This window comes from Centroberyx affinis, unplaced genomic scaffold (genome assembly GCF_046629955.1).
Source record: "Centroberyx affinis isolate AG114_WGS23_722 - 3 ecotype Tasmania unplaced genomic scaffold, CSIRO-AGI_Caff_v1 ptg000318l_1, whole genome shotgun sequence".
NCBI lineage: Eukaryota > Metazoa > Chordata > Actinopteri > Beryciformes > Berycidae > Centroberyx > Centroberyx affinis.
Genome location: NW_027278994.1, coordinates 76,970 through 93,700, shown reverse-complemented (window position 1 = coordinate 93,700; position 16,731 = coordinate 76,970). Strand labels below are relative to the sequence as shown.

Genomic DNA, 16,731 nt, shown 5'->3' with positions numbered 1-16,731 from the left:
TACTGTACAAGCTAGTGTACAATCCCCCACAACAGGATATAGATCTGTATCATACAGAGGAGTTCTACAGCTTCACTATAAAGCAGAGGGGGGAGTTAAAAGAGATGTGATTGGGTTAGGGATCTGCAGAGCTTAATTTGATCATTATATTCCCATCTCACTCAGAGGTCATTAAATCTTCACATATAGATGAAACTAGTGGGAACTGACATATTACAATGTTGGTGTCATATTCTCTCAAGTGATCCACACAAGTATGGACTAAAGAATTATGAATCTGAGAAAACACATTTTATTTGTTAACATTTTAAATACAGTGGATATACTGTACATCTATGACATATAAAACAGTATCAAAAGAGATGAAAAGAAAAACAGCAAAATATTTCTCTATTTTGTCAGTTTAGCTTTCACATTTGCCATTAGTGAAGATATTAAGTATTAGGCTCTACATCAACACCAATCATTTTCCCTCTTTCTCAGACCACTCCTTGTATCCTCCGGCATAATTACGTGCACTGAAACAGAAGAAAAGAGGCATAGAAGATAAGGGTTGTCATCAATACACAGCTATTGTATAATGACATGCAAGATGAGCTGTGTGTGTTATGTGCAGTAAGCGATAACTTATTTACCTCTGGTATCCTAGTTTGTGTGCCTTGTCTGTGGCCACTCCCCCTCGCCTGCCCATCTGGCAGTGAAACACCAGCTCTGGGGCATCCAGCGATGGCTTGGTCACCCCGTATTTGGCCTTGAATTCTGCAGGATCCAGTGCAAGAGCACTCTCCACTGTATCGACTAGGGAAGCAAGGAAGGGGAAAAGGGATGAAGCAAGGAAAGAAGAGGAAAGAAGAATATTCTTCAATCAACTAGGAGAGGGACAGAAACAGCTATTCTGAAACCTTCATAACCTGAAAAACAGGCCTACACCAATACCATTTACCACTGCAAACTGTTGCATTTCCAGTATTCCCAGTGAAACCTGCATACTGTTTAATGTGCATGACAACTGCTACTTTTCAACATCAAAAAAGAAAATGAAGTATTGAAAATGAAGTAGTCCTTCAAAGCTATTTTTTGACTATGGATACTCTTTTTCTCCACATAAATGACTGAGTGAAGCTCACCTGGGATGTGGATAGATCCTGGGATGTGTCCTTTATCCACTTCCTCTTTAGAGCGGACATCGACCAAAAGGAGGCTCTGGCTCTTCGCCAGGAGGACTTTGAGATCTGCATAGGAGATCTCCTGCTTGTCTGGTAATGGGAAAGGCATAAAACTGATTTAGGTTTGAGCTTCAGAAGCCATTGCTGGGTACCCACAATAAAAATGCACTGTCTGTTTTTTAAGACAGATTAGGCTACGGCTGATAGGACAGCTTTACTGACACAAGCTTTCTATATCAACCACCTTATTTCCAAAAGAGTTGGCTATGTTTTAGATGCTTGGCCATAACCATTTTGTAACCCTGGAGTATGATACATAGAGAGTGTAGGACAAACCTGTACACAGAGGTACAAGCATGGATATGAACGGTGCTGAACACAGATAAAAACTCTGACTCCCACCTCCACTTTCAGGGCACATTCCATTCCAGAAGATTGTTCCCCCATGTTTGCATTCATTCTTCCTTCAAGCGTTGTGTGTGTGTGTGTGTGTGTGTGTGTGTGTGTGTGTGTGTGTGTGTGTGTGTGTGTGTATTAGGAGTAAGGGCGCAATGCCCTCAGTCACCTTTCTATAGTACAACATGCAAACGCTCACTCAATATGTTTCTAAGGGTGAAACTCTAAAGTTGAGAGATTTTGTGTACAGTCTCCCCATTAGGATTGGTTTGTTTTAGCTAAATACTGTGGTCAAAAGAGACAGGAAACAGTTTGGCAGCGTATCAAGAACTAATAAATAGATGCAACAAAGCATGAAACACCCGTGAATCCATAGTTAAGGTAAAATTGGTATTCCTCATGGGCGTAACCTATTAATGAAAAATATAACCCCACAACATCAAGGCCCACTTGAAAGTTACTGCAACGTCTAAAAAAGCTGATAGTTTTCATCGACATTGATATGTCCTGTCCTCCTTGTCACCTCCAAGAACAGAGATGGAGAGAGGGAAGGAGGGAAGTAAAGGAGCAGGAATGAAAGGTTTTGGGATACAGACAAAGCACTGGCCAATAACCCAGGTGAGTAGTCTACAACCTTTTTGGAAATAGGACTAGTCCTGAAAAAAAGGATGCTTTTTGTCCCAACTCCTAACTAGCTGTTCCATACATTGTAGCTACCTGTGGCGTTAATTGACTGCTGGCTATTTGCTTTCCCAACGTTTTTTTTTGTGCTGAGTCATTCTGACTGTGTGTGTGTGACATATTCATAAGATATTGATTACTTAATATTCTTACAGCAAGGACTATTTTCCTCAGTTAGTATTTGTTAGTTTGGAGAATTTCACGTGTGCAACAAGTAGCCTACTGCCCCAAACTGTAACCATTAATCCGGCAGCAATGTCAATGTCACTCTCACTGCGATAATTGGGTCATGTAACTAATTAGTTGGCTAACGTTTAGAGCTTTTTCACGTCATTCACAAATTCACGTGTTAAAACCAAAACGCAGATATCAGTAGGCTAAAACAGTCGCACTGACGAACTGTGAGTCAAATGAAACAAAAGGCTTCTTGTGCAAACTCACCTGCGTTTGCCATTCTGATTGTGTGTGCTGTACCTACGCTGTGAATTGTATTTTCATATGCTGTTAAAAAAAACACATCTTCTTCCTGCCATCGTTTACTGAAAAATCATTGGCTTAGATACCGAGGGAAGGCGGGACCGAGCTTAATTGACTTAAACCTTTAGCCAATCAGATCAAGTTCCCACTTTCACTGTTCTCGGCAAGAGTTTCAAAATAAAAGTTGAGTTGTATACTTCGGCGGGCGTTACTCGAGAATTTACATATTCATACAAACTCTTTCCATTGAAAACAATGATTCAAACAAGAGTTTTTACAAGCTTTTATTAAAAAAAAAAGAACGTTAAAAGACGTTTTTAGTTTATTACAAAAGTTTCTGACAGTATATCTTAAAGATTAATATTTACAATTAAATTCATCTGCCATAGAATTAAAACACTGTAATAAGCCTACATAAGTTAATTTGCCAGCAAATAAACCTGTAGTTTTTCTAGGCACAAAACCAACCGGCTGATCATTTGTTAGTGTTATTCCACAAAGTTCTTATTTCAACATATTTCAATCCTAATAAAATAAAATAAAACAGAATAAAAATAAAAAATAAAATACAATAATTGTATATTCCTTGAAACAGGAACATAAACAACTTCTGAATTGTATCATTAATCACAGCACCATCCCGCTTGATTTTTGATCTCACAGGTTTCCCTCTGTGGCGTACGAGGGGTTCCCCAGTCCCTCAGTGGAGTCCCTGTTGGCTTTTCCACACACATGGCACTTCCAGAGGATCACGGCCGCCACGCAGAGGACTAGGAGGAAGGCCACTCCCCCCCCTATGACCCCTGCCCTCAGCGCATGGTCGGAAGAATCAGGGGGGGTGTAGCGCTGGCAGGAGAAATCTGAGGGGGTGCTGCGTCCCGCCTTGTTCACCGCCTCCACACACACCTTGGCCCCGGCCTCCAACGACCCCACCAGCCCCCGCCGCAGCGCTTCCCCAAACTCCAGCGGTTCCCCTCCACTTCCCTCCACCACCACTCTGTACCCAGATACCACTGAAGAAGGAGCACACCAATGGACCTCCACCTTCCCTCGACCGTCCCCATCGCTCACCAGCGCTCGGAGGCGTGGAGCTTGAGGGGGCTGGTCAGGCCCACTGAAGCCGGGGCAGAGGCACCCGGTCTGGTTAGCAAGACGGCTGCAGGGCTCCTGGTTCTCCAGGCAGGAGTCGTACTGGCAGAGCTGCGTTTCACGGCGGAGCGGAGGCTTAGCGGAGAAAGGCACGATGGGAGGGGGGCTGTAACGGTCCAAGTCTTCTTCGTAGTCTTCTGTGCCCCCACCAGGCACAAACAAGATTCGCGGGAGAGTGATGGGATGGGAAGTGGGGACGGCACGGGCAAAGAGGAGAGGCGAGGAAAAACGGAGGAAGGGGTCAGGGGTCAGAAAAAGTAGAAGCACAGCCAGGTTCCTGCACAGTGACATCATCTCTGTGGACAGAAAGGACAAGTTGAATATAAGAATTTGTGTGGGAAAACAGTGGTCACCGCAAAAATCACTCATGGGTCACCAACATGGTTAAAATTATGTTTGCCCACAGAAAATAATAAGAAAACCTAAGAAAATCTGTCTTCCTTCATTCTTTCTCAGATGTAGCTTTGCCCTTGTGTGTCAGAAATATTCCTGTAGGCACCAGTTCTGAGAAGAGGCTTAAAGACAGGAGGTGGTGAGTGGTGTGGTAAGGTGGAAAAGGGGAACTGGTATTAACAAAGACGCAAAAGCTGTGTAGCAGTTGGCGTATTGTTGTAGCAACAGTAGTAATAGTGACTCAACACTCAAAGCAGAAACAGAAACAGAAGATAGAACGCTGACATGTCGGTCACAATAGAGAAGAAGGCAAAACTAGGCATACCAATAATGAACCACAGTGGTACTAAAGATTTTTTGTGTGTGTTATCTTTATTGGATAGATCACAGTAGAGAAAGACAGGAAAGAATGGGAAAGAGAGCGGTATTACATGACAAGGGTCCCAGGCCAGATTGGAGCCACCAGGACGCCACCACAAACTATTTTAAATCATAGTTTATCTTTAAATGGCTTTGTGTATAATGAAACATGTTTGTGACATGTAAATATGCTCGTGATATGTACTAGTTTACATACTGAAGACAGCTTTGGATGAATAAATGCTGAGCGTCGGAAGATAAAAGCAAAGCATTGGTGACCCCATCAGTGTTTCACTCTCTGCTGGCAGTGAGCCAGACGGTTTCTGTGGGAACCCGACGCTGAATTCGACTGCAAAGGCTTTTTCCCTTGTTTTTTAAGGAAGATCAGCTTACACTGTCTGGTTCGTTTTGTGACATGCAACTACCCAGAAGAACTTTTTTCCGACCAACATCTCTACCAAGAAACATGCACACACTTATCACCGTAGGGATGGGGTGAATGAGAAGAAAAGCGAACCAAAGGGCTGAAAAGGGTTTACTGTACCGTGTTGGATGGGGATGGATATAGTTCACGTCTGTTCTCTCTCTGTTTCTTCTTCTTCTTCTTCTTCTTCTCTCACGTTGCCTGCTTGCTGGCTTCCCTCTCTAGAGCGTCTCCTGGTCTCACCGTCTTATTTTGTTCCCATCAAACTCTCTCTCTCCTCCTCCTCCTCCTCAACACCCCCTCTGTGCCTCTCCCTCTCTCTCTCTCTCTCTCTCTCTGTCTTTTTCCACTTCTTGCCTCTCTCTCATACATCACCACCCCGCCCCCCATCCCACCCACCCCCGTCATTGCTCCTTTATGGCCCTTTCACAGTGTGTGTGTGTGTGTGTGTGTGTGTGTGAGAGGGGTGGGAGTGTGTCAGTGTTTGCCTGTGTGCTGCATAGCATATTAATTTGCTCGGCAGCAGCAGGAGGCAGGCTTGTGCTTGTTGCAGCTATGTGTTTGTGAAATCGTTAGGTGTATAGGTGTCTGTTTTTGATTATTTGGTCTTAAAAAGTTTTGGTATGGCAAAAGCTGTGTGGGTGTTCTCACTTAAATTGTGTGGAAAGAGCAAAACATAGGCTCGTTTCAGTGTGTGTGTGTGTGTGTGTGGGGGGGGGGGGGGTGAAGAATGCATCTTGTATGTTTATTATAACCCCCCCCCCCTCCTCCTCCCTCCACCCCCATCACCCCCATTGTGACGAGCAGGAGGGGAAGGATAAAGCCTTTTACGGGGCAGAGCTGGCAAACCGAACAAGTTGTTACGTATCCCAGGAACCCGCACGGCAGGGATGAGCGGAGCAGAGCCAGGAGGCAGGAGTCTTCTTCTTCTCTGGTTTATTCCACTCAACGCCAACCTCAGCCAAAACTCAACAGATGTACTGCGGTGGTGACTCTGTACTTGGATAGTCCAATGTTGAAACGGAACTTGCCTATTTGCTGCATCTCCACAGACTAACCCAAACCTTGACCTTATTTCTAACCCTGACCCTAACATTAACCCAGATACTGAATATCTATACTTTTCACGCTATTATGAGTAACACGTGAAACCCAGTTAGCGTTTTACTGACATATTACAGCCCCTTCATACTCTGAGCTGAGTATCAGGTTTGGATTATACATACAATGTGTTACCAATTAAATCAGTTTGTTTCAAAACAAAACTGCTTTTAGCTTGAGGTTCAGGCGTCCCACAGTCATCACTGTGGAATCAACGCAATGCCAGATGACTCCCGCCTTTTCTTGTAATATACTCCTTCCTTTGAATGAGCTGAATTGACTGAATGTTACATGCGGTTTCTGAAATTTGTTCGAAGACGTTTAAGTGATTCATTTCAACTCCTGTTTGAGACCATGTGTTTCAAGGAACTATGTGTTGAAATTCCTGATTTCTGACGGATACAGAAATGCTCTCTCTCAACACATTTCCAACATGGTAATAATTATTACACAGTAAATGAACCAGCAGCTGCATCATTTCCAGCTAGCGAGTTCATGAGACGATAATCATCTAATCTGTTTCTGTTTTTGAAATGTCTTCCATTCAAGTAAAGCCAGGCGCTTTACTTGAATGGAATTTCAAAAACAGACCTACAGGCATACACACACAAACACAAACATATAACAAACTTTTATCCTCGTTTGTGTCCCATTTCCTTTACACTGCATCACATGTATGCTTAAAAATGTATTACTAAATTTGCGGTGACAAAGTAAGTAGGCTGTCACTGTCACTATGGTTGAAACATTGAGCAATTAGTCTGTGACCAATTAACCTATTTATAACGTGTGTGAGGGTCTGTGGGAAGAGGTAGGCCCATACATAGACGTTAAGAAGGCTACGACAGTGTCACATGCTATTTGTATGTGTGAGCTCATACTTATGCATAGGCAAGGATGTGTTACACACACACAGACACACACACACACTCATCACAATGAAAACTAATAGGGCTTTGGACATTTTCGCTGTGTATTCTGTTTTATTTAAGCGGTGCAGTGAAGAGGATTCAGACTCCCAAATGTTCTATGAACTCTATTCTGATATAATGTGTAACATGCAGTAGGTTACTTGAAACAACTTTCAAGCCAATTCAGTTTGTCATATAATTAGCTGACCCGGATATTTGACTGATACATAAATACTTGTTCACATCAAGGTTATTATCGTAAATTAGAAAAACTAAAACAAAGATGAAAACTAGGTGTTTAAAAAAAAAGATTATCATGAACTGAAATAAAAATAAAAACTAGACTTTGTGGTAAAGCTAAAACTGAACTAAAACTGTCTAGGTATATGTCTAGGTGTTGAAGCCATTTTGCATTATTGATTCATAATTATGTTGAGATATCATGCATTTTCTGTTGTGAATTATGCTGATCATGTGTTGGGATGTCCTGTGTCAAGGTTTCTGTTGTTTTGCTTGTTGTTGCTATTATTGTGATAATTATGATGATCTGATGTCTGATAGGGTGACGTCATCTGTAGGCGCCCCTTTGATTTAGGACAGGTGAATGTGTTCACAAGAGTGGAAGGGCAAACAATTTTCAACCGCACAACTAGTCATTTGTTATACAGAGCCATCCCTTTTGTTTGAAGTTGAATTTATTTATTTTCTGTTTGTTGTCTAATAAAAGGACGAACCATGACATTGAGAACAAGAGAATGCGTGTTGATTTTCTGACCGCTCCTAACACTAGGTATAAATCTAACTAAAATAAAATGTTTATGTGAAGTGCTTTTAGTTTTATGTGCCGAATAAATAAAGAGAAAGAAGTATTTTGAAGTGGTCCCAACTTTAAGTTAGTTGAGGATGTATTGAAAAATGAATGTAAAATTGAAAAAACATATAGGCAAAATACCTATTTTGAACTTCTATCATTATACCTTTAAAAATACTACACCTACTAAAATAGTAAAACTATTGAAACTGAAACTAAACAGAAACTGAAATAAAAATGGAAAACAATGTAAAAATAAAAACTAATAATAAAACTTAAAGTTAAACAGAAAGTGAAGACTCATGATCATGGCCAGGTTGTTGACTGAGTGATGAATGTATGGAGTCACATATCCAGCTCTCAGGTGGAACGGAGCATAGATTAGGAGTCTAACCACCCAGATTGTTGCCGTTGATAAGCTGCATTGTTTTGTCTCCGATGGTTTTCCATCATGCTCACATGTACCGGTGACTCAAGACGCTTCGCAACATCATACAAGACGGCAGACATCCTGAAAGAGTTAGAGTCTCCGCTCCCTCCTCATCTGACAGCTGCGGGGCGACCTGCTGAATTTTTGTAGGCTACAGAGTGTGAGAGTGTGAGTCATGGTAGATAATGACTAACCTACCAGCGCCTATCCCCGCTCCCACCACCACAGCATGTCAGAGCATGCTGGACATGCATCTGATAACCTGCACGTCGTCTTACCAACGCCAAACCGACCGCCCTGAACCCATCGCAATACATTCCTGTTCAATTTCTTTCATTCTTAAATCGACCAAACAAGATATTGGTAAAAAAATAAAATAAAAAAAAAGGCGGGAATTTCACTCCACCCGTCTGGCGGCTTAAAACCAAACACCTTTTCGTTCCCACTCGCTCCCTCCGTCTCTCAGAGCGCGACAGCATTACTTTATCAGACTCAGAAATGTGTGGGCCTCCGGACGTCCCACTGACGTTACGCAATGGCTCATTCCCTCTCCTACCCACACCTCTCTGAGGAAATCAAGAATTCCACTTTAAACAGGAAGCTATAGTGAACATATCCCCCATGACCTTTGACCCCCTCCCACTTCATACAATAGGAATCCTGGGGGAAGTATTGGAACTCCTCGAACGGCTATTCTTAGCCGTAACATTTTGGAGGCAGAGCGGGCTTCGTGATCTCGCTGTTCCTTACGCCGGCTAATTGGAAACAGGCCTGATGATGAGGTCGTCTTGTTTGAAGACAAATTCCCATGAAATCTGAGTCCATTTACATCTGTGTGTGATTCAAGACAATTGAGGGCTGGCAGAGACCACCCATCAACAGGAGGACTTGATTTGGGTCACCATGTAAACAAGCATCCGCCCAGCTGAAGTGACCTGAAGCAAAACACTGAATCTCTACAGGTTCAGAGGTGTTGTTCTGCAGCTGAGCCTGACCTCTGACCTCACTGGAGTGGAGGCAGGCAAAAAGAGAAATTTCCAACGAGGGCTGATGAAGTTTCTTATCATTATTATACAAGACAACTCAGTGAAGATTTGGTTTGATTGGATCAAGCGGAGCGGCTAAGGGAGCAAATAGGCATGACGTGAGTTCAGACGTCTCTGGTGTTCAGTGGTGAAGAACAGAACGTACCACACCTCACCCACATCACACTGTACCAGGTATCCAAGCTGTAAGGAGGAGGTGACGACACACAGCAGCACCTTATTTGTTTCACATTTGGAGCCATCATGTTCACCTACTGTCCATCTACTGGCTGGCTGATTGTACTGCCGCTGTCCTTTTTTATACGTAGTTACAATAGGCATTGGTTAGTTACCTGCCAATGTATCTGGTGGACTAGACTAGATTAAAATCACAACCAATATCTACAGCCTATACATTACAGCTTGTCCTGGTGGCTGATATCAAAGGGGCACCTTGATGAAAAATAAAGATCATTTATATGTGTGTAGTCCCAACCATATCACAGGATTTTAGGCAATCTTACTCAAATTCATTTGTAAAGATATTGAAAGTAAAGGAGACCATTGATTTCATGTAATATTAGACAGCTTAATGAAATCATGTCAGTGCCATAGCTGGCCTACAACCTAGGACGCTGTAGTGGGGGAATAGGGGTACTGAATACCCAGGGCCCCATGCTGAGAAGGGGCCCCCAAAGTGTCTGGACTAAAACTCCTTTTGTGCTCCTCAAGTGTATATTCATACACACTGCTCTTCTTTGAAACAGTGTTTGGTTGAAATGAATTGGCAAAACTGCAAACAAATACTGCTTTTCTCAAAAACATGATACGAATATGATATGAATATGAAAAATTTGATACTGCAAGTGTTGTGTTATCTGAGACAAACTGGAACAAGCACAATTCAAATGTGGCCAAGTTATTCCTGTGGAGACTAAAACAAAATGTGTTCTCCCTAGACAGATTTTGAATAGCACTGTAAAAAAAAGAAGCTTGTCCCAACTTAAAGTCCTTTGGTAATTGTTTACACACAGCTTCTTGAGTTAGCTCATCTCAAAGTAATAATTTACTGTTCATTTCACATGAAGGAAGTGGATGCAACAAAAGCTGGTGAGTTGGATGGGTCATTGCATAATTGAGCCCACTTAAAGTTCTGTATCCAAGTTATTAACATTTTGAAGGTGAGAAAACTCAAGATGTGCATTGTAAACAGTTACCAAAACATTTTATGTTGTGCAAGCAAACCTAAAATAGGTATTTTAATCAATAACAAATCATGTGATTCACTGTGATAAAGTGATAAGTGATTTTTAGGAATTCAAATCAAAGTCAAGTTTTGAAACTGAATAGCTACTAACCATTGACCACTAATAAAAAATAACCATTATGAGAATCTTCCTTGGAGAATCAACTGCACTGAAAGCTATAAGGTTAGATGGGTGAAATGTCCCTTTAACCTCCATGCTTGTTCAGGTCCTCACGGTCCTGGATAACCGCAGCTGTGGAGTTGTAGCTCCGCTCAGTGGTGAACGCTTGTTATTGTAAGTCAAACTATTTCATTTTCGAGAAGATCAATGGAAGAATACATAAGAAGGACTATTTGGATCGTATAAAAACGAGAAATTCTTTAAGAGGATCCCTGGGGAAAATTCAATAACGGTTCCTTGCCTGTTTGAGATGGGCTGACTGATTGGTCAGCCCATCTTAATGAGTGTTCTTCAGGACTGTAAGCTATAATGTGCACTGTTTGTTTTTATCCAAGGCCATGGTAGGGAAATTAATACATCATTTAGCCTATTTAATTTTAAACACACACACAGATCAAGCGATTTTTATGGTAATTCAGCCAATTGGTGCGCATTACATTAAAATAGACAGGAAAAATAGCATAGGGATGTTTAGGACTGCTCATCAGTCCATGATCCATATTCATAATTGAAACAAAAGGAATATAGCAGAGACACCATTTTTCAGAAGGTGACCATGGAGAGATGAGATCACTCAGTTATTGTCTGGACTATAGCTGTGAGTCCAGACGCCAACAGACCATCAGCATTACAGCTGAAGCCTGCACCCACAACAAATCTAATAACTAATGTAGACTGAAAACGCCATACTTCAAAACCTCAGCTTTGGAATAAAACAACACAATAAAAAACAAAATACAGAGGAAACGGAGGCGTAGTCATTACACTATTAGCTTAAATATTACAGGCACATCGCCCAAAGTGCTTGAGTAGCAAAACGGCAAAAAGAACTGCAAATAAATGATGAACAGTAACGAACTATAAGGTATTTCATAAACATGGCAGGATTGTTCAGTCATCGTGAATTCACTGCATGGAATTCCTGGAATGCGCTTTCAGAAAAATCAGACTTCCCACGCCTTAATAAGTCGTGGCCACGCATTATTTTATTATCATGAGATGTCACCAGAGGGGCTCCGTATGAATCAGATGTGTATTTACTGACCCAGCCTCAACAAACTGTTCTATTCCCATTCATTCACTTTTTACACTTCTGATTACAGAGATAAACAGGAACAGGCTGAAGTTTTCTAATCATGCTGCCCCAGTCCGCTGTAACTGCTGAGAGAGACTCAGCGGACCAGAAAGCAACCGATTTTTTGTTGAATGGTTCAAGTTCAAGTTCAATAACTTTATTTGTCCCCGGTGGGGAAGTTGGTTATGCAGCAGTGGGACGCATACATTTAGCACACATAAAACACAGGGCACATAAATACAGCAAGACCAAAGACATAAATGGTTGATTTATTTTTGCATTATTATTAATGGTGTCTCTGCTATCTAATTCCTCCCTTGGGAACAAAAAAGCTCTAGCACTGCCATGACTTCTGAAATCTTTACTTGAATTTTTATTCATTTATTTATTTATTCCTGTTTCCAGACTGGATTGTTGCTGAGCCCTAGTGGCCACACAGCACCCAGTATACAGGCAAAGCAATGTAATTCTTTCTATAAAGTTGTGGAATTATTAAATAGGGCTATATTATTTATGCTAATTAAAGTCAACAGTAGAGCCATGTGGGCCTAAATAAAATAAATGTGTAGTCACGAGTCAAGGTCAGCTTGTGTGCTAGTAAACTGTAAATTGTTTCAAGAATATATTCAAGTTTAAAAAATAACTCACACAGTACCATGGACACAGTCTTCAGTAAATGTACCCTATTTGTATCATTTAGGACTATGAACATTTTAGCTATATCTTTAGAAGTCAGGGATCAGATTTCTTACAAATAACAAAATGACAGTCCAACCACACAAAGCCAAGTCACTGGCTCAGTGTTTTAACTGGCAGATCTCTGCACATAAAGATTATAACATTCTGTAAGAGATAAACAAGAGTAAAACAAAATCTACCTAGTCCTATACATTACTGTTAAAACAGCTTGGTGGTTTCTCCTGTTGACCTTGACTTGCTGGGTTATGGTTTCCACTCAGTTACTCATCCTCCAGAAAAGCGAAAATAAGATAAAATATTATTTTTACAGACCCTGCCATCAATACAATGGAATTAATCTTCAATGTCCTACAAACGAAGACATCACTGATCATGGAGCTTCAATGTAATTTATTCAGTGTTGGTTCATCCATCGTTGTCTTCATCCTAACCTATTCCACTTTGTAGTGCTTGGCTTGCTCCTTGACGTCTGGTCGTAATGTAACGACCACTAGCTTGTTACCTAGGCTAACATTAGGTAGAGCTACTCACGTTAGAAAGCAAGCTGTGAAGCTTAAAAAACTTTATAACGGAGCTTATTCAAACCTACGGTCAGACAAGTTAGAAAGTTAAGACCGGTAAAAGTAAGGTTTTTACTCTGAAATGGAGCTCCATCCTGTCCGGAAGTCACAGCTGTCCTGTCCACACCTCCGCAACACTTCACTCCTTTTCTGGACTGACAAACTAAAAGCAAAAAGGAAAAATGCACATCGCTCTTTCCTTTTCTGTGGTGTCAACTCAAATCAAAAGCATAATGGCAGTAAAATTGCCTTTTTATTTATTGCATTTAAATGAGTAAAACGATTGATACGAAGGGACCGGGTCACGAGACATACTTGCGACTCTTTCATCCCAATGTAAAAGAAAAAAGCATGTAGGCTTTGGTGTAATCAAAGAAAATTATAATTATATTTTTTGCTCGGACAGTGTGAGTTTGTCCTCGCGCAGGTGCTTTGCTATACCCTCTCTCTCTCTCTCGCTCTCACTTCATACTGATGAATCATCTTCATGCATAGACCATGATAAAGAAATATTTAATTTGTTTTAAACTATATAGGCCTATGGTACGTGTTTTCAAACAAAACAATCACCTCAGCATGATTCCATGTATTAACTCTTGTTGGGTTTTTGAAAATGTATATTTTGTATACCGTTTTGGCAACATTGTTTCTGATAAAGAGTCATGCTAATAAAGTAACTTAATTTAATTGACACCCTAAACTTAAACTTAACGGTCAAGATAGTTTCATCCCATGCTCCATCCCTTGTCTGCTACACCGGAACAGCATAGGGGCGGGAAATCATTTCACACATGCGTACAACTGACTATAATGAGAAACGCTAAGGCAAAGCACACAGCTAACCTAGCTAAGAGCACGTTATTATAATACGCATGCGCGAAATGGAAGCACCTGCTTGCTAATATGCTCTACTCATTCAGAAATTTGAAGACTAGTCTCTTACAGTCACGCTTAGTAAGATCTAAAACATTACGCGGTTGGGCTAAACCAAATTAGCCTCTAACAGAAAAAAGATATGCCTATTCAACAGATCACCAACTCGCTGATTTGTCTTATCTGCGTCTGCTTAACGCGATTTAGGCGAATACGGAAGTACGCAGGACTGAAACCTCTCGCTTCGCCTGTATACTCTCTGAAAACGATACCGCCTTTGTACAGGTAAACATGATAATATACGGAAGTTACAATGTTGCGACGCCTGGACATGAAACATTCCACAAGTTGTCATCTACATTTCATACGAGTCGGCCTATTTTATCCGAAACAGTTGTCACTGTGCAGTTGACGGGCGGTTTTATGCTGATACACGTTCGGCTCTGCTTTAGTAGCCAGACAATGTAGTCTCAAATGACGCTGCAAAACACTCGGCTCTCTTCGTGAGTCCGGTAACGGACGAAATATAAACCCGTCCCACAGCCCGTACGGAGCGCGGCCATTGGTGCCGCCCGTCAGTCCGCCGGGGGGAGGGGGCGGGGGCAAGCTGTTGAATGAAGGCCGTATTCAGTGTTGACACTTTGGTCGAGACAACCTCCGGGACCTACACGGGCCTACCTATTTCATATTTACCCCGTATACACATATCAAATGAAAGAGGAGGAGCCCGCCACCATTTCTTTACAGCTCGGGGGATGTTGTGGACCGTGTTTTTTGGACTGCGCGAGCGGACGATACTGTCTCGAGGCGGAGCGGACGCTTTCACAGGTTGATGATCCTTTTTTGGCACCGAGCAGGGAAGCCAAAAGTAAATACATGTTTTTGGCCTCTATACATTGTCCCTGGACTTACGGGGTTTCTGTATAATGAGAAATAGGTGGCGCCTGCTAATTCTTTGTAAAATCCAGACTGCGCGCGGCCAGAATGACACACTTCACGTCTGCACGCTGGGGTCTTGGTGAAGTTGAAGCTCAGACTTGGACTACAAGCGGCGTGTGAGGGGGCTCGTCTGTCAGCAGCCCAGAGGACCGTCTGTTGTAGCACATTTTGACAGACACGGCCAATCAAATCCGTACTCTTATGTCAGTGACCTATATCTGATGCGTGTGCGCCAAGAGCCCGCAGTAACCTCTCCACCGGACCAGACAGCATGGGGATCAACGGGATAGACAACCAAGCCGAGCCGTCCAGCGGAGAGTCCCGGACGGAGCAGCAGGCTGCGGACCCGGAGATGGAGCAGAGAGATGCTGCCCGAGACCCGGAGAGGAGCCCGGCCGAGCAGACGGCGGACAGCGAGTGTAAAATCGCCCAGGAGGACAGCACGGTGCAGCTGATCGAGGCGGGGTGCAAGCCGCCCCTCTCCCCGGCGTCGGAGCCCCAGTCCGGGGCCCAGATGCAGGGGCCCGGAGCCGGCTTCGTCCCGCCCGACGGTGGGTTCGGCTGGCTGGTGGTTTTTGCCGCAACCTGGTGCAACGGGTCGATCTTCGGGATTCAGAACTCTTTCGGCATCCTGCACATGATGCTGGCGAAGGAGCACGAGGACCCAAACGACCAGACGTCTCAGTTCAAAGTGGGTGAGTACCAGGGTGTCTGCTGAGGTGATCGATTGGTTCATTTGAGGAGAAGGCGCGCATTGCATCCATGTTTCTATGGTTTCCACAAATAAGACATCAGCTGGCAGACAGAATTGTTTTGTCAAGGATGCTGTGTCTGGTTAGAGTCACTGATGCAGAGGTAAATAGAAAGATGGGTAAGCTGTGAGCTCCAGTCTGGGATCATAATCATGAAGCAAACGACCACCAATATAACAAAATATCAATTATATTTTCAGAAATGCATCCCCCCTTAAAATACTCTATCTTCATATAATTTACACCAGTTTGATATGACTGTGTTATTAGTATGATGTATCATATGAATTCATTTCTGTCTAAACATGTGTGTCCAAATCAAAAGGTGGATGAGCTGAGTTGTTGTGTCTTTACCCTGCATCCCTGGTTATGAGCTCAGCACAGAGTAAAATGCCACAAGTGTCTGGCCTATCAATACAGTTTAAAACAAGTCTGCTTGTTATTTTAATTCACTGCTGAGTGTTGAAGATGCTTTGAAAATCCTTCACCCTGCCCTATATTCCCCTGGCTCCCCTTAGCAGACTTGGTCTAGACCATCTTATGGAGAGCCCCCTCACTCATGGTAATGGTAAATGTTTAACAGGCATTTAACTGACTGGGAACAAATAGTGTACTTGCTATCTATTCATTAACACCAGCTTTATTCCTCCTCCTCCCTTAACCAGCTTTGTCATTTAGCGCTGAGAATTTAGCACATGTGGGATATGTAGGCTGTTATGTCTTGCTAAAATCTGCTTTTGCTTTTATGCTTTTCCTGAAGTTTGTCCTATATCCTTCTGTTCTGTGGTTGACTGTTGATCAGTTAGGCTCAGTCTCTGTAAAGTCCTTTGAGACATGCAGGTGATAAATTGCTGTATAAATAAATGAACTTGAACTTGAGCACATGAATTTTGCATTTAGCACTTCATTAATTGTGAATGAAAAGTGCAGTACAAATAAAATGCAATATTATTATTATTTATTATGATGAATAGCCCCTTCAGAAAGCCTTTCCCTGTAGGCTAAACAATATAACATTGTCCCATAGATGTTTAGACTCCAGACAATTTCTGACTCTGTGAGCGTACCTAAAAAGTGTGACC

General features: G+C 42.3%; 3 protein-coding genes across 3 annotated transcripts in view; 1 reads left to right on the top strand and 2 right to left on the bottom strand.

Moving 5' to 3' along the window:
• Nucleotides 1-269: 269 nt before the first annotated feature.
• Nucleotides 270-2,763, bottom strand: tstd1 (thiosulfate sulfurtransferase like domain containing 1). The gene is made up of 4 exons (XM_071515176.1): nucleotides 2,685-2,763; nucleotides 1,128-1,256; nucleotides 636-798; nucleotides 270-518 (listed from the first exon to the last, which is right to left on the bottom strand). Exons 1-4 carry the CDS (start codon nucleotides 2,695-2,697, stop codon nucleotides 464-466), a joined length of 360 nt encoding a protein of 119 aa, XP_071371277.1. The 5' UTR covers nucleotides 2,698-2,763; the 3' UTR covers nucleotides 270-463.
• A 231-nt stretch (nucleotides 2,764-2,994) lies between these two features.
• On the bottom strand, nucleotides 2,995-5,367 carry LOC139640968 (LRRN4 C-terminal-like protein). Its single transcript, XM_071515172.1, has 2 exons — nucleotides 5,167-5,367; nucleotides 2,995-4,165 (listed from the first exon to the last, which is right to left on the bottom strand). The coding sequence occupies exon 2, from the start codon at nucleotides 4,161-4,163 to the stop codon at nucleotides 3,378-3,380; it is 786 nt and encodes a 261-aa protein (XP_071371273.1). The 5' UTR covers nucleotides 4,164-4,165; nucleotides 5,167-5,367; the 3' UTR covers nucleotides 2,995-3,377.
• A 9,298-nt stretch (nucleotides 5,368-14,665) lies between these two features.
• slc16a2 (solute carrier family 16 member 2) overlaps nucleotides 14,666-16,731 on the top strand; it is a 30,082-nt gene continuing 28,016 nt past the window's right edge. Inside the window, exon 1 of the mRNA XM_071515175.1 lies at nucleotides 14,666-15,592. Within this exon, the coding sequence (XP_071371276.1) occupies nucleotides 15,169-15,592 (424 nt within the window). The 5' untranslated portion in view covers nucleotides 14,666-15,168. The remainder of the gene's footprint in view (nucleotides 15,593-16,731) is intronic.